The sequence below is a fragment of the Aquila chrysaetos genome, chromosome 12, assembly GCF_900496995.4.
Source record: "Aquila chrysaetos chrysaetos chromosome 12, bAquChr1.4, whole genome shotgun sequence".
NCBI lineage: Eukaryota > Metazoa > Chordata > Aves > Accipitriformes > Accipitridae > Aquila > Aquila chrysaetos.
In genome coordinates, this window is record NC_044015.1 from 38,006,285 (window position 1) to 38,029,316 (window position 23,032).

General features: G+C 39.5%; 1 protein-coding gene across 3 annotated transcripts in view; it reads right to left on the reverse strand.

The window, feature by feature from the left end:
* Window positions 1–23,032, reverse strand: part of DAB1 (DAB adaptor protein 1) — a 479,714-nt gene that overhangs the window by 24,974 nt on the left and 431,708 nt on the right. Inside the window, exons 6-11 of one of the 3 annotated variants that reach the window (XM_030031997.2) lie at window positions 22,684–22,815; window positions 21,956–22,075; window positions 21,322–21,360; window positions 19,735–19,800; window positions 15,006–15,065; window positions 2,083–2,139 (exon numbers count right to left, since the gene is read on the reverse strand). In XM_030031997.2, the coding sequence (XP_029887857.1) occupies window positions 2,083–2,139; window positions 15,006–15,065; window positions 19,735–19,800; window positions 21,322–21,360; window positions 21,956–22,075; window positions 22,684–22,815 (474 nt within the window). The remainder of the gene's footprint in view (window positions 1–2,082; window positions 2,140–15,005; window positions 15,066–19,734; window positions 19,801–21,321; window positions 21,361–21,955; window positions 22,076–22,683; window positions 22,816–23,032) is intronic. The other 2 variants (XM_030031998.1, XM_030031999.1) reach the window with 2 other exon arrangements.

Below are 23,032 nucleotides of genomic sequence, written 5' to 3' on the forward strand. Positions count from 1 at the left end.
GCAGGAAACCTAAAACCCATCTACCATCCTTAGCAGGGTGGCTATCCTAGAAAGCTTTGAGGGGAACTCAAGAACTGCTCCTTCTCTACTACCTTTCTTCTGCTTACTGGCTTCCTTGTTCCCTGTATCATACTCAATCATACCCTCACACGTGGGAAGCCACAATTCTCATTATGAATGAGATTTAATGCAAATCTTAATTCAGTTCATTGACTCTCCTCTCCAGCTCAGGCACATAAACTTTGCAGCCTCCCACAACAGATGTAGGTTTGGAATTCAGTTGAGTCTTGACCTGCAAAGGCAGCCGCTTAGCGCTTTGGACACTAACCATGCTGGCTGGGGTCAATCTTTACAACCTACCAAAGGAGCAAGATCACCCTAAGATTTTTTCCCGCCCTCAACCTTCTATTACAAATGATCCTTCAAGAAATAAGACTATCGTTCAGAATATAATAATTTCAACGGTTTATACATTTTTGCAATCCAATCTCTATTCCCATATACAAAAGCAACGCTACAATCACTTAGACCTGGAATTTGTCTAGCAGCTTGGATGATTCTCAGCTTTATGTCTAACGATGTACCTAGGGATGAATTATTTCACATTTCCTCACATCACGTCATATATTAAATAGATCACATTGCTTTAGTGCTATGACAATATATTTTCTTCTTATAGGCTTATATATGCCTCTAAGTATCTACATGCAAACGGAAGAAGGAAGAAAGGAAATCCATGTTTTCTTCAGGGTACACCGATTATAGTGTATATTACTAAAATACTGCTAGAAGTAGCTTCTGCAGAAAAAAGCCCGTATGTCACTTCTGCAGTGTGTGCAAACACACTAGGCAAGCATTGTTAAAATGCCCAGAAAAGTTGGAATAATGACAACAGCAGCACTCACTTGGAAATCACTTCAAGCCTCCTGCAGGCACTACTGACTCAAGAGATGCCAGGTGACACTGAATCACTGAAAGAGCCACTTTCTTCTCATCTCTCCAAATTGCTTGTTCAGCACCACCCCTAAATCTGCCCTTTGCCTGCATCACTGGTGAGTTTTTCACTGTTGGTTCCTCTCTGGCTTGCTAAGAAATAGCTTGTGTCCTTTCGAGGAGGCCATGAGCAAAGGCTTCCCCACTGCTTCCAGCCCAGGTGAGGAAGCAGGAGAGCAAGCCAGAGGGGATGTGAAAGGGCAGGGCACACATGGTTACACAGACTAAGAGGAAGCGTCTGTAAAGTTATACATTTCTTGTGGAAAAAATATTATACGTTTCATATCAATACTGAAAATTGATAGTGAGTATACTTTTGAACTCAGGATTATATGGTATGTATTTGAAAGGTGGCAACTCAGATCTCTATGCCTCAATACCCCTGTAAAATGGGAATAATAATACTTTTCAGAGTGCTTCAAGGTGATGGATCTTTGGAAACTCTTCACAGATATAATTCTGTAAAAGCTCTTCAGAGGAAGTCTGCAGATGGATTTCTAAACAGGCAGCTGGAGAGAGTGATAGGGAAGCCGACTCCACTATTTGTTGCAGCAAACCATCATTCACAATATTCCCCAAGAAAAAGCGATATATTTACAAGGGAACTACTTCTTACAGAATAGCAACCTTATACGCAACAGGAACTACAGAACTACGTCAGAGAATGTAAACAGAAATTTAGTGGGAACACAACTTCCTCATTTACTTACTAGAGACAGCTTTAAACAGCAACACTTGGAGGTGGGATTTTAAAGTCCCAAATGGTTCAGATCCGGATTCTGGATCTAGCTTTTTCCTACAAGCCAATTCTCAGCCTGAATAAATGAATGCATCTTCTCTGACATAGACGTAGTTTTATCCACTTGCAGCATGTGAGATTCTGGACACCAAACAGTTATCTTTTATTTTTGTGATTTCACTGTCACTACAGAACTGATTTCACCCATTATGCTTTTTTAAATTATTCACATCTGATATCAGCTACGTTCCAGTGAAGTTAATCCCAGGCCGAACATTTTCAAATTGCACTATTCCTATAGATGATTTCATCTATATTTCCTTAAAACATTTTTAGTGTCACAACCTTACCTGAGTGACTGAAACAAGATTTTCATCAATGTCCAGCAATAAGTTTCCATTCTGCAGCTGTAAAGCATGATTTATGAAATGAAATGAATGATTTATGAAAATGACATGAATTTCTGAGCATGAAAATGATAACCTCCATAATTATTGACTTCAGTATTGAAATGAAAACCTTTTCCATCTTGCAGTGAGCACAGACATGAAATCATGCAGTCAAAACAGTGAGTCTGAATGCTGCTGGGATGTGGGGCAAACATACACTTTATTTGTGCTAAATCTCATCTTCTGGTGTATAAGGCAATTTTACCGCTTGCATCATAACTATTTATTTTCCCAGATATTTATTAATTCAGCAATAAGCATACCCAGAGAGCTCTGATCCTGCTTACATTAATGGAACTTTTCCTTGGCTTGGTGAAAGGTCGGTCTTAACATCCTCAGGGGAAAAGAAAAATTGAGTTTTGGACAACAAAAGCTCTAAAACCAAGTATTTGCAGAAAAACACAGCTTCCTCTTAACTAGGAGAACTATAACATCAATGTAAACATATTTAAGATGAGTATTATCTTTCCATAGTAATTTTCAAAATTACTCACATAAGTCAATTCAAGTTATACTTAAATCCATAGTTTGTGTGTGTGTAAATATATGTGGGAGTATACTGCCCACACATGCATACATATCTATATCCATCTACATATTTAACACAAATTATCACTGTAGTGTCCTCAGAATGCTAAATTTCAGATAACATTTATTGCAGCGTTGGAGACTTTATTTCTTAAGAAACAAACATAACGGCAAGTTATCAAAAATCAAATCTTAGATGACTGAGAATCTTCATACAAGTTACCAGCCAGTAATCCCATGCCATCTTAAAACAAAGAAGTTTAAAAATCTCAGAAACAGCCTAGAATGCTTTTTTCTCCCCTCATCTCATCACAGACCCGAAGGAAAAAAAAGACAACCTGGCAAAAGGCAGAGCTAAAGGAAGAAAATGCCATCATGCACAACCAGGAAAGGACTCAGTCCTGCACCTTCTTGGAGCTGACAACACGTTCCCCCAGCCCCAGGTAAGGAAAGTGTGAAAAAAGCTGTGTCCACTTATTCAAAGACCTTGAAAATATTCTTAAAATGAAACCAGGAGGGTTTACACCTTCAGGAGGGCCCAGTTTTGGCCAGTAGTTAATCACTTTTTGTTCTGACAGCCCCCTCGTTTAACCCCCCCCCCCATCCTCCAGCATCCAGGGATGCAGCTCGCCTCGCTCTGATCCTGCCCCCAGCCACACTGATCGCTCTGTGAAACCAGCTGAGAAATAACCGTGTCTCAGCACAGAGGAAACATGTGCGCGGCGTTCAACAGACCATTAGAAATTCCCACCTGTGCTACGGCGGGACCTTGCAGAAAACATTTACCCAACATGTCACGGCACATCCCCAATTGCCCAATTATCATGTAGCACTTGAGCTGCATCTTCCATTAGCTCGTGTTCTGCATCCCACGCTGGTGAGGAGACACTTCCTAAGGGTGAAATATCCCTGTCTGTTAGAGCATGCAACAGCCTGCAATGGCGACTGTGCCGAGGCTGCAACACGGCTACCGAGGGCAGAATTCGGCCCTTCGAGCCTTCCTCTGGTTCAGCCTTTTGATACAAAGCACTTAACCTTCACAATTAAAGTCAACAATCCTCTCCTTCCTTCCCCAGTGCATGATAGAGAATAACCAGAAGCCTGGCAAGATGCTCCGGTCCTTGATCTTTCTCTAGGATTGCTGTGTGTGGATTTCTCCACAGAGTGATGTAAAAGCTCGCTTTAATTATTCAAAAATGCATCTCCTTGAATATGAAAACACCCCTACAGCTTAGTCAACCAGGAACACACCAGTCACTTGCGACCAGCCGTGCAGACCGAGGCGGAGGAAAGAGTATTAATCCTTGTATCGCGGTGACATTAAACCTATAATGAAAGCTCCATCTTTCTATACAGGCATGTGAGACATATTGTAAATCTTTTAAACATGAAATATGTAAATCTGGCTTCTTAAAGCAGCAGCAAGCTTTTTAAACCACTCCAGCCAGTAATGAAATTCCTCGTGATACTTTTCACTATTCACTAAAGAAAAACACATTATCCAAGAGCTGGAGAAAAACCAAGAGCACAGAAGCAATGATAAGAGATAAATAAACTGCAGCTTTCATAAACCTGAAGCAAAAATGATGCACCTCAACTACAGTATTCCCTCTGATAGCCAAATACTCTGAAAAACATCTTTTCTAAGCAACGCAAAAGTTCAGATTTGAAAAGGGAAATCTAAGGCCTCTTGCACTCATCGGAGTGTGAAGCACCTTACTTTTTTCACTCCTATAGACATATCAAGCCAGAATATTCAACATCTGTTACTCAGTCTGGTTTTACCAACAGCAAAGGATCTACACTGACTTATAGCATGAGAAAACTTGCTTAATATTGCTTTTGCAAACAAGATGATAACAGTAGCATCTTACAAAACATGGTTCTGAAATCTCAGAGAATGAAGCAAAGATGGTGCTTAAAAAGCATGAAAAGAATATGCAGTAATTAACTTGTACTCTGATTCAGAGTTCAGCAAGTAAAAAAAGAGTATGAAGCATACTAAATATAGCAAATAACCAGCAATTAGTAATTAACCTTTGAGCTGGGTATTAGCTATTCAAATCTTTTAAGACAGCAAAGGGATTTAAACTTGGTTTCCTGCATTCAGGGTAAGTGCTGTACCACTCGGCCCAGTAGACAAAAGAGGGATCACCCAACTGTGCTGCCTCTCTGCATTTCCAATTCCCTTTTTCTAACATGTATTTTACACTGGAAGTCTAATGACAAGTCAAACGGTTAGTCAAACTAAAGATTTTTGCTTTTATTTTAGTTGAAAATGTAAATATTTTGGCTATGTCAAATATTTTTTCTGATGGTTCAAATCATTATTTTAGTTAAGCAAAGCTCCAGTTATTTGCACAACCTTATACAACAAGTGTTGATACTACTATGAGCTCCAGGAGCTGCAAGCAGCTTGCTAATTAACTACAATTCATTCTAAAAAACAATTAGAACTATAACAAAGGAGCATGTCAGAATCATGACTAAACCGATCATCAGTCAACCCACGTCTAGTAGGTTGAGACACACTGAAAACATCCAGCAGACATATTGTTTTCCTGTAAAACTACTGTTGGATTAATGAAGTAGCATGATACTCAACAAAGAATTGCTCAATTACTTCCTAATTAAAGAGAATACACTGAAGAATATGTGTGTGAAGAAAAAATTGGCAATGCTTTTGCAATCTTCAGCCTCCTCCAGATCCTAAAGATCCTTGAATGCCGTAACCTTTCCCAGTTACAGAGGTAATGGCAGCCACGATGTTACTATTAACCCAGATTTACACAGGTATAGCTGAGCACAACCTTTTAGTTGTAAGGCTGCTGTGAAAATGTAGGGTGATTCCCAATGGGTACAAGTCACATCAGCAACATGGGCTGCCATAAAACCACACTGATTGATTTTTATCCAAACTATATGCATTTGGGCATCCTTCACTTACACAGGGTTCAAATCCAGTGCTCAGAATCCCATGGGACACGGGAACCCACCTGTTTAAAGTTTCTCTTTTCAGTTTCATAGGGTAACTCTTACTTGTCAGGAGCACTCTTCTTCAGGTAATTCTTCTCCTCTGTATTTTTATTTGAAGTAATAAACCCAAGCACGGACTTTGGTATGATGTACCCAACTACAGGGTAGCCTCAAGCTTTATCGCATTCACCAACTGTCCAGTCTCCTTTGCTTGTTCACTGGAAAGCGCTGGATGTGCTAGTTAAAAATGCTGTTAGTCAACCCTGTGCAGCTAAAGAGGTGGGATGGTTAGGGATAATTGACATAATAGATTATTGAGGAGTGTTTGAGTGAATTGCTTCACTGTTGCTCGATAGCTTCCTTTAAATTAAGGATCTCTTCATACGATCAAAACATACACTTACTCATTTGTTTATTTTCTCTTCATTTGAAGGGAACTTAATTCTGAATTCCCTGTGTACTTTACGTATTTACTCTTATAGGAAATGGTATTTAAAATGCTTCAATTACCACTTTTCTCTGACAGACTCTAATAAATCAAGAGTCCAAAAGAGTGACTCTAGCTTAAAGCCAGACCCATGTTGCTTCCAGGCAACACAACACCCAAGATAATTAAACTTCCCAGAGCACAGAGGATGCTGGTGCAAAGGTCCCAGCCACATGCTCACCTCCTCCATATCTTCTCTGGACCCCATGTGGTGGGTTCAGAGAGCGTGGTACGCACCACGGTATACACCGGTCACATCACGCATATTTAAAAGAAACGCTGCAAGTCCAGAAATATCACTATGTTGTTGAACTAAACACTGAGGCTTTCAAAATGTTGACACAAGCTACAAAAGCTGTTGTAATTTACATTTACTATGGAGCAACAGGCCCTGACATCTGTCTTCTAGAAACATAAGCCTGGCTTTAGATTTAGGTACCTTTACGAATATGTGCAATTTATTGCATGCGGCTGATGCAATGCAAAGATACTAAAATGAAACATGTTTTTCCATTCAACAGAAAACTGGAAACAAAGGGGAAGAGCAAAACATTTCAGCCGATACAGTGGCAAAAGCCAGCCTACACCAAATTTCATTTCAGCATGAGGAAGCGTGTCTGAGCAGGAAAATCAGGGACCAACGACAAGCCGCTGGCTGGTTCAACGTCGGGGTCAGCCTCGGCCAGGTTTGCGCATCCAGAGTTATTGCCAGGCACGTTCATTGGCATCAGTGGCATTTCTGGCCCAAAGATCTACTTCTGAAAGTAGTGCACCTTTTGTGCCCAGTGTGTAGCTCCACTAGTTCTCCCTGGGGAAAATGGGAATGAGGACAGTGGCAGAGGACACAGCAAGAGCTCCGATGGGGAAAGATGAACTCGTTAATGTCAGGGGACTACGGCACCGCCCGGGTGGCACAGTGCAGCCAGCCATGGTGACACGTGATGGCTTTCTTTAACTGCAGATTGGAAAGACAAGTGATGGCGAGAATCCAAACTTCCACGTGGGAGCAAAACTCCACTTCTAGACTGTGACAGCGGAGACAGCTTTGGATGCTTGCAGGGAATAAACTTAACAATGGAAGGGAATTAGAAAGAACCCCAAATGTACTGTTTTAAAATACTTGCAAGGCACAGTTATACAGGTCTGTCGAACGCTTTTCAAAATGACAGGCGACTAGAGCTATAACCAAGCTTGAGAAACAAGTTATTTCTATCTTCATTTTTGAATACCGCGTCATCGCGGTATTTTCCAAACCTTGAAATCTCCTCAGTTTCAGCAACAAAAAAACCAAGACCCGTGTACCTCTGTACATAACGCCCTGAATGAATCTGCAAAAATTTACAACAGCTTCTCCCCAAACTGATGCAAAATGCATGCAGCACTTTCCCCAGAACTGTATTCCCTTTAATTTGTAAATAAACACCAAATTGTGCAACTGCTATCATTTAATGCATACAGTGATACAGACAAGGTAAAGATACAAACTCCACTACTTAGAAAGCAGACTGTGTGTAAATAAATGTTTTAGCAAATTACTATGAGCTGCAAGGCTCTGAACAAATCAAAATGTAGTGAATCAATACAACATGCAGCTGTCAACTTAATATATCAGCAGCCATCAGATAAAATCTGCATGAGTCATATTGCATAAAAGACAAAAATTCACTATATGTAACAGAACTTTACGCCACAACCAATGAGCTAGACCTATGGTTCAGCAACGCTCTCTTTTTTCCACTTTGGAGAATATTGAAAGGGACAGAATATTACCCCAGAAAATGTATAGGAATCCAGGTGAATTTAGGAATGCAAACACACATGAAGCCACTAGACAAGCGACCTAACAGGCTGCAAAACTACAAGGGGCCACTGAAATGTTTATCATTTATTTATGCGGCCCAAGTTCTGTATTGAAAGTACAAATCTGAACTGCCGTACTAACACCCATGTCACCTATATCCAACAAGATAACCATGTCACCAGGGCAAAACCTGCAGCTTTTGTTTGCTCACTTGTTTCTTGCTGTTTGTACAGTACAGAGAGAGAATGATGAAAAACTGATTAAGGGCAGTGCTGCTGGATTACAGCTTTCCCACGCTATGGGATTATGTCCCAAAATCCTAAAGGACTGCCCTAGGAAGTAAAGTAAGTTCAGTGCTTTGATAGCATGTAATCATTCTTCTGGAGGTACAGGGTTTAGGATCACATTCAGGGAATGGTATTACAAATACAGTAATGGAAAGCCTGCTAGCAGGACAACTCCTATGGATTGAAAAGAGCTCAAGATGTGACCCACAATATCAGTGACATAAAAGAACAATTAAATCAAGACATTTTATTCTTGTCTGTGAAACAGCGTTCCTACGCTATTAAAACCCACTATTTGACATGCTAGATATAAAATTATGGATGGACTGAAACCAGAAGTTTGCATGATCAGATACTATCCAGATTAAGATTCATAATCTTAAACAATCTATATATTAACAATGGATTAATTCTAACATCTAGCCCTCCAGATTGTTGGAAATCGGATGCTGAATTCAGGTTAACAACTTTTTGAACGTTCTTGCTCTACCCAACATTGCAAGAACAATTTTTCAAGATTCAGTTGAAATATCCCTAACTTTGAGCTCAGGTGCTAAAACCTACAGAAGCCATATATATAACACACATGAAGAAATGTGTTATGTTACAGATGTTATAATCTGGGAAGACTAGGAAGGATGACCTGGTTTCTGCTTCCTGTGCCATTAAAATTTTTATCAAGGAGTAAACCACAACATACCCCCAGAAAAAAAAAATTAAAAAAAAGAAAAGTAAAAAGTGATACAAAGTCAAACAAAAAAAATACAGATTTAGTTATTACAGTGCTTGATCAGGGAACTAATATCCCACCAAGTACAGTAGCCACAAGTTGATGGCTGTGATCTCTGGGAAACATCCCTGATGGTGGCTAGTTCCTCTCCTTGGAAAAGAGGCATGGGAGTTTGAGCAAAGTCTCAGACCCATCCTCTCACCTCAGCTGAAGCTGAACAGAGCCTGCTAGTGAAAATTCAGGTGTTTAAGTGTTTTTTTTGCTGTGGATCCACTCCAAACTATGAGTTGCATAGCTGTTCATGCTGGCGCTGAGTGAGGGTAAAAGGCTTTTATTCAGACTCTTGTATTTTGCACAGGTATAAACAGAAGCAGAAAGTATAAACCAGCAGAAGATGAGGCCCATGGGTCTTGCTAAAAGGAAAAACCACCTTGACAAATCTCAGTGACCTTTTACAACGTAGGAGTAATTAAATCACAGATAATGACAGACCTTGATTGGTAACAGACATACCTAACGCGAAGTCCAAACAAAATCGCTGTGTCAGCTACCTGCCCAACGTGCCAAACCCGCCCCTCCGCATCAAGGGATCTGCCTCTCCTGCCTCAGCCAGACCCGACTGAACGCGGGACCCTCCTGCAATGCCAGCAGCTCCCCTCCTTCCCAACGGAAGGAAAAAAAAAAAAAAAACCACAGATACAAGTATCTTAAGACATGACAGTGCAACGTGAGCAACATTGCTGGAGATCACCTAGCAACGTCCGCTGCGATTGCCCAGAGGATAACACAGGGCAGGGGATGCAGGTCGCAAAGGGGACGGTACCCACGCCGCAGACGGAGACAAACGGCTCATGTGTGGAGAAGTTGTTATAATAAGAGCCTCCTGCTACAGCACGGTCTCGCTATTGAAGACATGTATGTGACAACAACATCTCACCTCCCAGGCTCAGCTGTTACCTTTGGCACGGTGCTAAATGTTTCCATTATAAGCCAGCAGTGGTATCAGAGTTAATATTGGTATTAAATCAAAAGGCAAGCTGTGAGGAGGAGAACACAGAGCAGAGGTGTTTCCAGCGCTGCACAAAATCTTCTCAGAACAGTTAGTGCAAGGTCTACACTACAGATACCGATATGTATATCCACCTCTGCCTAAAAAAACAGCACAGGCCCACCAGAACATCAAAGAAACTAATGCCACAGAGATTATCATAACAAACTTATGTATTTTCAAACTTTGCAACAAGTAGCTGTGCCTGTTAAAAATGCACGTCCCACACCACAATGTTAAACCTCATACGTGGGGTTTAATTGAGTGTAACTAAGTCAGGGCATTTGAACACAGGTGTCTGTTGTAGCAAACGTAAATAAAAACAGACAGCTTTGCCAGCACAGATGGTCAGGGGCTGGGTCTGTGCACTCTCTTTCTTCTCATTTTTGAAAATTTGATCCTGAAAGCCTGATTGTGGAGGCTGAAGTCAATGTCACCAGTCTGCAAGTTGTTTCTGTAAAGCCACTGACGCAAACTTAGGGAAAAGCCAGCGTTACAAAGCTCGTCTCCAGACCAAGTGTCATAGAAAGAATTTACTTTGTAGAGAATGGTGAGAGCTATCTGAAAACCTGCTTTGAACTACTTTATTCCCAGACATTTTGGTATGCTGTTTCTCCAGGGACTGACTCTCCGCACGAGCTCGTGGAGCCCAGGGCTGTCCGTGCCTTGCGGATGACGCCAGGCACACTTCCTCTGACACGAGACCTGAACAAATCAGACCTGCAAACGGCACTGTAATCCCAGCCAGAATTAAAACTGAGCTTTCTCAAACGCAGCTTCCTAGTTCGGGCAGAAGGATCAGGCAGCCCTTACGGCTTCTAGACCTGAGCGTGCTCAGGTCCAGCCCAGCTTCATCTGCTCCTCCCATGCCTTGCCCTTAAAGCAGCCAAATTACTCCTTGTCCATTCCACCCTGGTTTAATATTTTCCATGTCGTTGGTACTAGCCAAATGGCTGCCTGCATTGTGAAGCATCAGCTATAATGCCTTGAATCTTTATACAGCAGTAAGATGAGTTGTTTGAAAGCCTTCATAAAATTGTAAGCAGATAGTTTAGACATTTTGATGAGAAGAGAAGGTTTTGTTGTGACGTGACTGACAGTCTCCGGGAAGGGTATTTACAGTCTGACTCTTATTACTAAAAACACCATGACAGGTAGAACTTGATGTGGATGTATAATGGGGAGACGATGGGAAATTATGACAAAAAGAGCTCATTAAACATTTCACTTTTTTAGAACAGTTAATTTCACATACAGCACTACAATTTCTAAGTGGACCGTGTACCACTTAACACAAGTTTTTTGAGGTAAGCTTGTTTTCTTTGTCTGGCTTGATGTCTACTCTCAGTGAATAGAAAATAGGAGAATTGGTCTAAGGAGTAGAGAGAAAATAGGAATGAATACAAGAAGCGTGAGTTGATACAGAAGAAGGGAGAGATACTGGGAGGAAACTGGATACAGTGAAAAGTGTGTGCTTGGAGCTGACCTGGCAGCGGAAATCTACAGGAGAGAAGGATTTGCTGGGAAGGGATGCAGCAAAGAGATGGGGGAAAAAAAAGAATTACATTGAGTAAGCAATCTTTTAAACCCCATGTCAGAGAAGTGACTTGGCAACCAGCCACCACTCATAATGAGTTCCGTGGGTACGTTCAAATTTTGAGATCCGAGACTCATTCCTTTCCGCCTCATTTGCACCATATTTACGTTACTTGGTATCAGAGATCATGAGGAGTCACACCACGAAGTACTTTGACACCTTCTGACAAATAGCCTCACACAATGGCACAGTACTGTGCAAGTACATCAGCTATCTCGATGCATATACAATATCGAATACTTATGCTTCATGGCACTACCAGGAAGATGCTTCATACCTTCAGCCACTATGGGATCTCATACACACAGAGAAATCTTTGCCCCAACGGTTCTGGTTTCTTAGGAAACTATATCTTATTGAAAATCACTATGAATTACACTTCCCAGTTTCAAAGCAGCCTTTGAGAAAGGGATTCTGGCTTTTAGTTTTTACACTGTGGTAGATCTCACCCCACTTAAGCCTAACTATTTAGAAGTTATCATACCTGCAAGTCATTTAAAGTTCCTCTGCAGCCATGAAAGAACGATGTCCAGATGTGCATTTATTTCCACCCGAGAGGGACATCTCAGGCAGACGGGGAATTTCCCCACGAAGCAGCTATTTCTCTCCATTGGCTACAGAGTCAAGGGTGGATGGAGGGCATCTAGATGACTACTTCAGTATCCCTCACTTTTATGTGCAGACACTAGAGATAACTTGCCTGGGAACACACCAGAGGAAAAAAAATCCCAACATGGAAACCTGATCTCTGTCCAGGGAACGTGGGCAATTCAATTTGAACTCAAGCAAAACTTGCTGCATTTTTATTGTGTTGCATTTATTGTCAGGAGAGAGAATGCTTGGTGCCTGTAACCTATTAGGAGCTACAAAAAGTTTCTCACTTTATTCATCCATTATGAAATTACTGAAAGCAAGATATCCTAATAAAGAAAGTGTCCTTAAATGTTTAAACCAGGTAGATGAGCTAGATTATTTGCCCTCAGATTGAATTTTAGAGGTTTATATAATAATGACAGCTATAAATTGAAAAAAAAATTATGGCAAGTGTCTCAATGACAGAGAGTCTCACATGTGGAAGGGTGAGCAATAAATCAGATGGGCAGTGGAATATTAAATTGCTAATTTTAAGAGCTATTGCTGCTTTTCTTTTTTTTTTCTTTTAATACATACTAATAGAAAAAGGTGAAACAAAATCTCAGCTACTTATTTCTTCCTTTCTTCTCTTTTTTTTTCATAAATTAAAGTACATAACTTGTTTGGAGAAAAAGCTCTAATCACTTTAAATTTAACCATGAAATAGCAAAAAAAATTAAGTCTGCAACCAGCTTCATGGAGATGACAGATTAAATATATTTGATGATTACAGAGTAGGTTCCATACGCCCTATATCTCACAGTCATGCTCTTTACCAGGACAGTCTAATACTAAAGTGTCTGCACACATGATTGCAAGTGTACTGTACACCCAGTCATACTGCAACGACCTAAATTACAGACTATACCCAGAGTAAATTTGAACCATCGCTGAAGGAATAATAAAAAAGTCACAGGAAATGTACAGCGGAAAAATTGTAACACTGAACTGTATGAGAAATGAGTGACAAATCTACAGCTATTCCATGCCCACAAATACCTTAATTAGTTATGCAACGTGAGTTATTTTACTAGGTTTTCCCAGGCAACGCGATGATGCCCCCCTCCTCCTAGTGGCTTATCATGAAATATTTATGGCAAGTTTTGTTTGTTTGTTTGTGCAAACCACAGAAGTGTCACAATTCAGGCCCCCATGCAGCCCCTCCCCAGCATTTATCTTTTTTATTCGGCATCTCGGTCTCCGTGCTCAGCCCAAGCTGTGCAAGTTACCTCATCCTCATGTGAAAGGAGTCTCTCGTTCTCTCTCTTGAATACAGGCATTTTTCCCATGCTTACAGCAGACTGAAATTCCTGACCTTTTCCTTTGTTTTTCTCTGTTCTCACACAAATCCTCAGAAATACTGATTTTCTGTGTAACCTATGCAATCAAACAATTTCTCAAGGTATTTATAGCACAAATTTGTATTAAACAGTATAACCCGCCATTCAGCAAATGCATGCCTTGCTGCTAAGGCATCTGTCACTCCACTTCTTCTCTCAACCACTTTTTACCATTCCTTATACATTCTGGGAATAAAAGCTTCACCTCTTCAAAATCTTAATACACAGAAAGGGAATGGTGCCATTTGGATACAACAGCATATTACCCCGATTTTTTAATAGTCTACTGTCCACCCAAGGCACAGGACAGAAAGAATTGACAGTTTATATTGACCCTTAGCCTCTTGTATACCTAGAGCACTACAGAAATAATATGTAGCAATATTGGGAGGAAATCTCCATGTGCTGATTACAGCCCACAATAACCAGGAAAGCAAGGCAATACATAGAGAAAAAATTCTGCCACTTAGGAATTTGTTGAGTGAGGTCTTTTTGCACACTTCATCTTGACATAGTTCCTTTCAGAGTTTCCCACAGCTGTTTAAACTAATGGCAATTGCACATATGTCTGCCCTACAACTCTACAGTTCTTACTAAGAAGTAAGACCAGAAGTAAAACCACAGAAGTCAGTTCTATTGGAAAAATAATTGCTTTTCTATGGTGCATGTTAGTTTGAATTTTGATGTAACTTGTTCATTTGTTTTTTTTTTTTTCCAAACGGCAGAAAAGTAATTCTAATGCAAATTCCCATTTTTTTGGTAAAATTTGATTTGAAGCTCCTTACGAAATCTTTCCCTATCAGCACGCTGTATTCACCAGGAAGTCTTCTGAGAGGTATAGACATTATCACCGCAGAAAATTACCGTAGAGGTCACAGACAATATTCTGACATACCTGTTCCTAATGCTGCTTCTCTTGACCTCCACTCTATTCATACCTTGCCTCCCCTGCTGTCCTACTAAACCAAGCTGTAAGGAGCAGTATATACAAAGTCCGGCTCTGACAGAGCACACAGGGGAGAAAATGCAGCCCATGCTCACTCAGAGTGATAAGCCTTGTACAGCGCTGCGTAATAGAAGAACCCTCCTAATCCAGGCAGCAACGATTCATGCATTAAGGCTCACTGTTGACACTTAACCACAGATAATACGTTTATAAATGGTGACTTTCATAAGAATGAGTTGGAGAAGACAGAAAGGAGATTTAAGTAATGAATGAGATGGATATAAGTGACATTACAATTCTGGTTACTCTGAACCAACCCAGTCAACCCATAACACATCACTGATAAAATTCACGTCACGAGGAACGTACCAAATGTTACATACAATAATGAAAGTCACAGAAGCTAAGAAACACACCTTCTTTACTTCATATAAATAGGGAAGGTACTTACACTTACAGGTTGACTTTTTGGCACATCATAAACACCTTCCTTCTTTTGGCTGGTAGGAACCTGCAACAGCAAATGAAAACAAAGGTCATTACCCAAGCAGGTTTGATGAAAAATTGAAATCAGCAACTGATATTTATGTACAGGGTAGTCATTTAATACTAATGAAATCAAGGATGGTACCCTTTTCATCCAAGCGGTACCATTAATGGAGAAGATACTGAAGAAATAAAGCACGTATCTGAATTTTTTAAATCCTAAAGCCCAGTAGTGTTCAGAAACGAGATTTTCATTCTCAATTAATTTTGGTTGCATTAAGTCCAGGTGCACTTGGATCTCCTTCCTACTTAGATGGTTGTTTTTTTCATTTTACTTGAGGGTTAGAAGATGCACATGGAAGTCATGATCAGGTCAGTATGTCATCTTCCTCCATGGCAGAGATCCAGAGTAGAGCTACTGATCTGAGGGAAAAAGATGTTCGGCCTATGGCGTTAGATTTCTTCCTTCCAATTCATTTAATAATCTAAGTCAAGTAAAGTCGTAACATGTACCCGTGCAGTTATGGGGCCCTGCGGCTGCTCCAAGCGATGTTTGGTTACAATGCTGCAATTTTACTAAGGAATTGTTGGCCTGTCAGAGTCTGACACAGTCAGGGAGCTGAAGTCAACAGCCTCGCATGGACAGGGGACAAATCACTTAAAAATCTTTGGGCGAGTCTTTAGTTGAGTTAACAGTCATGATTTACACCTTGGGCATTTATAACCTGCTCACGTAAATTCAGTTGCTTTGTAATACTGGGCTTTGCTTGCCTAAGGACTGCTGGTTTACATATTTATAATTTGTGATTATATTTCTTTTCCTTCCTAGAAGCGCTGAACAACTATTGTAAATGACACAAGCAAAAAGAACAGTAAAAACATGGTTTAAACTGGCATGAATGCTCTAAATAAATCAGTGCTACTTTTCCACTGAACAAAGGCATTCAGCATAAGGTTGCATTTCAGACATTAGTGAAGCTTCACAGGTCAATAGGAGAAATAATATTGCAGATATGACAGAATGATGACCTTTTTGTTTCCTAAGACAATAAATATCTTAGAGTTCTGATATTAGAGTAGGACTGGTTTAGGGGAAGCTGAAGGAATGGTACTTGTTCAGTGAGATGTGCTATCATTTCTTTTTCTGTATAATATATCAAAAACTCTCTCTACTCTTCAAACATTCTCTTGTTCATGTTTAAACATCAAAGTCTTCATGGGAAATTGTGTAGCTTTAACTTGGCACATATTGCAGAAGTTTGCCAAGAGCACGAGCACAGAACCCTCACAGAAACTGAACGGGCCTTTTAGAACATCTCTTCTATTCCTATCCTGGGAATGACTTCCTTGCCTTGGTTTTCTGAAATTACTGGCCACTTCCACTAAAACCATCTAACACATTAGATATGTTAAACTGGTAACAGTGGAACAATTCAATTTCATGGAAATAACAGTCTGTAAAGAGAGAGCGCTTTAGTGACAGAGTAAGAGCAGAAACCAAGAATGGTCTATTTAGTAAGTCACTGGAAAGCTTAGTCTTCATAAGAAGAGGACAAATAAGATAAACTATTTATAAACTATCATTAGGGTGCATTGTTCTTTTCTCTCTGGAAAGTTTCCCCTTCAGTCATTCTGCTCTTCCTCCTTCCAACTTTTCCATGATGTCATCCCAATTTGCACACTCTTATCCACAGCTTATTGTGGAATGAGCATTTCCCTGCACTATTGATCCCCCCTTTTTCACTCCAGCTTATACTTAGAGAAAAGCTCCTGACTTCTAATATCAAGACAGAGAAACTTTTCTGAAAGACATTCTTCTCTCCCAACTCAATACCACCTGTCTTCTTGTTGTCTTTACTTGCCATGTATCATCACGCTTTTTTGCATTGCTACTTAGACTGGGGGTCTGCAAGGGATTTCTCCTGATTTTTCTTTGATTAGCAATATCAGCAAAGAGGCACCAGCACTATTGCTGCTGACAGCTCTGTCTCTGTGACAGGCTGTGAACCATTTTGATGCACTTGCATCTTACCAACAATACAAGCACCGCAACTGAGAAAGCCCTATCTCAGATTGTCAGCTCATCATGGAGCAGAACTTGCCTCTCCACAGAGACCAGTGCTGCTACATACACAATAAAAAATCACCTAACAAAATCCCATCCCCACCTCACTAAAACAACAGAGGAAAACAGATGCTATTAAGAAATCTGACACTAGCTGAGAGGATTGGTACATGTTCAGTGATCAAGTCTTTGCCTAACTAACACATTAGAGCAACTTATATAGACAGACGATATTAAAAAAGCAGACAGACACAGACAGTCTTTGGGGTAATGTATCAAAGAAAGGTGACAGTCAGAGAAAGAATGCTTAAAAAGAAAGTTGTGACCTCTACTATGTTAAAAAGAAATAGAAATTGTCACTTTCGGCACATATCTTCCATCTCCAATTTCCCACTGGGTAGGAATCTTTTCCACCAAGGGAGAAGTGAATTCTTTGCATACTAGCTCTTGGCTGAAAAAACTGAGCAGCACCAGAAGAAAGATTTGGCGAGGCTGAAGCAAGGATGCATGAGGTTACTGAGCAGATGCATGTTTACCAAAGTGTAGTATGGGGAAGGCTTTGTAGTAAATAATAGAAGCTGGCACCAATTTGCATCAAACTAAAAAAACCCCACCAAACAAAAAAAAGAAAAGAGGACCTTTTCTCATTTCATTTCTAATAGTAGCTTGGATGGTTCTGAGATCATCAAGCTCTTGTAAAAGAAACAATATTGCCAGTGATCTGAGTGCAAGATCTGACCTGTGGCAGCCCAGATTTATAGCAAGCCAAGAGCTCACAAAGTCCATGGGAACTAGGAGGCTCGCAGCTCTGGGCAAGTCTACGGTAGCGATACTTCAGCATCTGTCAATTACAATAGATAACGGAAAAAAGACTCCTAGCTCCCTAATCTCAGTATTTGCTGTATTCAAGGTATTGTCTGTAGTAAATACAGAGAAGGACAATGCTAGACTGCATATACTGGGAATATGGTATATTAATCACATGCATTTTCTGTGCACCACTGTGGGAGGAAACACTTCATCACATCCAGATACTGTCAAATGAAGCCTTGAGCAATTCTCTGGTGACTTACAGGACAGTAACAGCAGTACCCTGAGATGAGGCAAGACCTCACTATCTGCTTATCATCTTCTATTTCCATTTGAAGAAAAAGAAACTGTCCAAAGAGTCCTCCTGTTCTTTAGGCCACTCCTCAGAACACAGTTCCTATTTCTTCCCTACCCACCAAAGTTTGCTCCAAGATCTCCAAACACTGGGACCGACAACCCCATTTTGCTTGCTTCCACTGGTACTTCTCTAAAATGGCACTAAAAGCTCTGCTCTTCGATGAACAACAATCAGAATTTTTTTGTCTGAATGTAGTTGTCACAGGATTTTCGTTTCTAGCATAAAACTGACAACTAGAGTAGTAATTTTTTAACAGATTGCTTTCCTGAAACTAGTCAAACTGTCAACACTATGCGGTAGAAGACTTTCAACCTTAGGCACACTCTCACCTTGAGAGCTTTGCATGTCTTGGTCTAGAGATGCAGCAAGATGCATATTCTAGAGTGCGTGGCAGGGATGCCAGGAAATCAACAGAGACAGGTTAAATGTATCTCATTTTAATGACCCTGCGACGGGGTCTATAAGATGGTTATTTTCTAATGTTTAACTTGCATTTCCCTTTCCCACTTTGCTTCTTTCTATTTTGGCTTATAGCTACTCTATCCTTTCATTTTTTCTATTATCTTTCTACATTTTCTTATTACTTAAAAAAATACCTTTCCTTTTCTTTCTTTTTTTTTTTTTTTTTTTTTTTTTTTTTTGTTCTATCCTTGCTCCTCTTTACCTTAAAAGAGCTTTTCCTATTAGCAGATCAACCTCTGGCACAGCTAGATGAAATGCCTAATCACTGCTTGAATCTCCTTCCCCTCCATACTAAATGATTTCCTCAAATCACAATTTTCTTACAGCATACAGAGATTTCTGTCTATCTTCAGATTTGCCTCTATTATGTGATACAAAATGAATTACATTATATTTTAATAAACCCTGTAGTGATCCCTTGAGGATAAATTGAACAACAAAAGATTATTTTATATTGCTTTCAATGTAATTTTTTGTCAGTGTGAAGAATGCGAGCTTGGGCCGTAACATAACATATGCACTCCGAAAATATTTTCCCCAGCCTGGGGGAAGTCCATTGAGAGCTTTTAGGTTTCGCTCAGTTCTTTCCTTGGTTAGCCAGAAAGAAGAGCACTACCATCAAAATGTCTTTCTAAGAATTACTTGGATGGTCTGCCCTCCATGAGATTTCAGTATCCGTTTCTTAGAATAGGTGTAAAAAGTTTCAAAAAATTAACAGAAAAAAAGAGAATCCACTATTTATCACCTTATATGGTGTACTCAAAAGTTTAAGACCTTTCATAAGTTGACAGAGTTAATAAAATTTGCAGAAGCTGAAATGACAAACAACAGAAAAATCACACTGAGACTGGGCAGATTATTCATGTCACGTCACCAGAATGAAAAGCCAGACATTTTTGTGATGAATGAAAACTAATAAAAGTGAACTATATATGAAATGTACTTTAATAAATGCTTGCAATTGTTGCAATGAAAACACCGAAGTTAGCGATTTTATACCTGATAAATGTTTTCTTCCGTTTCAGGCTCACGGATTGGCTCGTGTCCAGCCTCAAACACAATGTACTATTACACCAGCCGCCAGAGAGGAAAAGTCAAAGATGAAACAGAAGGGAAAAAGGCGATTTGGAATTCCACGTAAAAACATAGGCAGGCATTAAAGAAACAAGTTCAAAGTACAGGCTGGCAGCAGGACAACTGGTTTCTTGGAAAGCGCAGAGTAAGGTTGTTTCATATTTCATAAACCGGCAATGAATAGACCTAAATCTCCTCTAATGATCATTAGAGCAACTTCCTAATTCTTTCTCGCCAGGGAGACTGCCTGTGGCCCAATATTAATTTTCTGAAGTCAATGTGAATTTTGCCTCTTTTACATAATGGCAATTATTTCCACATATATTTATTATCTATGAATAAAAAAGCTAAATCCAAACTGGGAGAATAGGCTGGTACTCATGTAACAGGCCACATCGCAAAAGGCTGTCACAACACTTTTCATTTTCAGGTTCTTGCTTTATTGTGAGGAGCACAAAGTAAAACTCCTGACATTATGAAAGCTGAATAGCAATCTGAGGCATCCTAAATCTTATCATCTTTCTTGCTGCACCTTAGGCACTGTTCAATATTCACTAATGGTTGAATCAGTTTCTTTCAGCGTGCCTCCCACTGACATGCCTGTGTGGAAGAACACAAAATCTCCAGGAAAAAAAAAAGTAACCTATCATATATTTTGTTTCAGCACAAAAACATGAGAAAGAAATTACATCTTTTTCTTCTTCATACTCAGTAGGGTATCGGACATGAATATATTGACATATTCCTGATAATCATCTTTGCTCCCAGACATTCTGCTTGGATGAAACAAGACTTAAATTTCAGATCTATTATTAAATCATAGCCCAAATGCCAACAAGGGAGTGTGTTATAACGTCAGTTCCACTGTTGTTTTTTCCAAATATTCACCCTCTGAATTAAATTCTAGCCCTGCAGAAAATAAAAACAAAACGTCAATTTATTACTATCAGCACAAGGTAGTAATAAATTGACACGTTGTCAAGCATTGGAACAGGCTGCCCAGGGAAGTGGTGGAGTCACCGTCCCTGGAGGTGTTTAAAAGACATGTAGATGTGGCGCTTAGGGACATGGGCTAGTGGTGGACTTGGCAGTGCTAGGTTAATGGTTGGACTCGATGATCTTAAAGGTCTTTTCCAACCTAAATGATTCTATGATTCTAAGATGTCACCTTCCTTATTCTCAAAGTAGCTCCTTTTTCAGTTAGTTAGTGTATTCAAAAATGATGACAAATCTCATTTGGAAACTCAAAATCTGGACTCACAAGCCACATTTTAGGAAATATTTATGACATATTTAACTGAAATATTCTATTCTATTCTATACAGATATATTGTGCTACTACTTACAGCTTAATCTCTAAATATGCTACTTTCTGTAAAAATCTTACAAGTTCCTCAGAAGGCCTATCTTAGTATATTTCAAAACACCTTGTTAAAGGTTTTGGCTGTGTTTGAAGATAACATATATCTAATCATTTCTGAAACTCCAAGGCCATACAGCTTCAGAAATTACCTGGTATACAGGATCTTCTACATCTTCTTCCAAAATTGTCTACAGCAAAGTAAGAGGACAGGCAGTAAAAGCAAAGACATAAACAGTAGAGATAAAAGAACTGTATTCAGAAATTAAAGGACAGCAAAGAAATAAGCAAAATGGGCAGGTAAGTATATAGTTTTCTTTCTTTAGTATACAGATAAAGTCACATTATTGCACAAAGTAACTTTATTCAAGTTTCATGCGAGTTTAACAATCTGCACCTTATATGATTTGATTCAAATACACACATTCAGAAGTATATTAAATCCTCCCTAAAGTATTAGACACTGTTAAAAAACCTGACTTAAAACACACTGACCTTCATTAAAGTTTTCCTTCTGAATCAGAAGAAACACTATGTGGGAAATGAATAGATCATTTCCAGTTGCTAAACATGTTCATCATACCCCAAGTGATAGCCTTCATCACTTTAATCCTACTTCTGAGCTCATGATGGCTGATAGGTTCATATTTGTCCACTTGAAGCTAGCACCGTTCAAACCCATTGCCGTTAAGAAATGCTGAGGATGCTCAGTGCCTCTTTGGAGCAACTTTGGGGGATACTTCAAACCATACTTTTCTTGGCAGTAGTCTAAGCTTATGCGTGTACCTGGTATACCGCTTGTTCACACTGTTTGTCCTTTTGTGCCTTTTTTTCCATTTCTTCCCTTTGTTTCAGTTCATAGATGAGCTGAAACAGGTCTCGCAAGTCCAGAATTACAGGTTCAGCCTATGGAAGCAAAAACAGGAAGGAAAGTTTCTATACGGGAAAATATACACCTCTTATCCCATCCTGCTGATAGAGCACTTACAGCATCTCCACAACTGGAGAGAACTTCATACAGAATTAATTTCTACCTTAGCATCCAGGCTCGGGTTAATTTCTATCGAACTAACTTTATTTGCAAATTAATAGTAATTCTAATTATGAATGTAAAAGGCATATATATGAACATAAAGGCATATTTATTAGTGGTTTCTCATACAATGGAATTACGGTAGACTATACGCAAAGTAGCTATTTGGTATCTATCACTTTCTGTTTAAATGAGTATAGGAATATAACAAAATTTATCTGTATCCGGTCTAGTTTAGTTAGAAAGAAAACAATAACTAATTATAAAAAAACACATCATGAAAAATCAGAAATAGTGAAATACATTTGCTTTTTCCAGAGCTGGTTTCATTAATTTGCTATTTAAGAACATCTAAGCAGACACCTGTGACAAGTCTAGCACAATCATAAACAATACAAGATTGGCCTCTTGAACAGCTTCTTATGAACACAGCTTTTCTATTGAGCTACACTGTAGAAAATGACAGTGATTTGATACTTACTGCCTGGGCTGTTTTTATTGCCACAAATCTGTGATTTCCCTCCTTTCCACATACATATCCAAATGCTCGATGGTCTGTGATATCCTTTGCGATGTATGAAATTTCATGAACTGCATGGTGGTGCTGTAGTAGCTATTAAAAAAAACACAGTAAGAAATATCCATGAAAATGTTCCATTAAAAAGCAGTAGAATTTCTCTTTCATCAGTGCTTTACCTGGATCTCAATACACCTATGGATTTAAAACAAGCAAACATATCCGGGTATCAGAATCAATTAATATCTGAACTCTTTAAGCCTATTCTCTTTTCAAAATCTAGTCAAACTTGACTTGCTTTAATAATTTGACT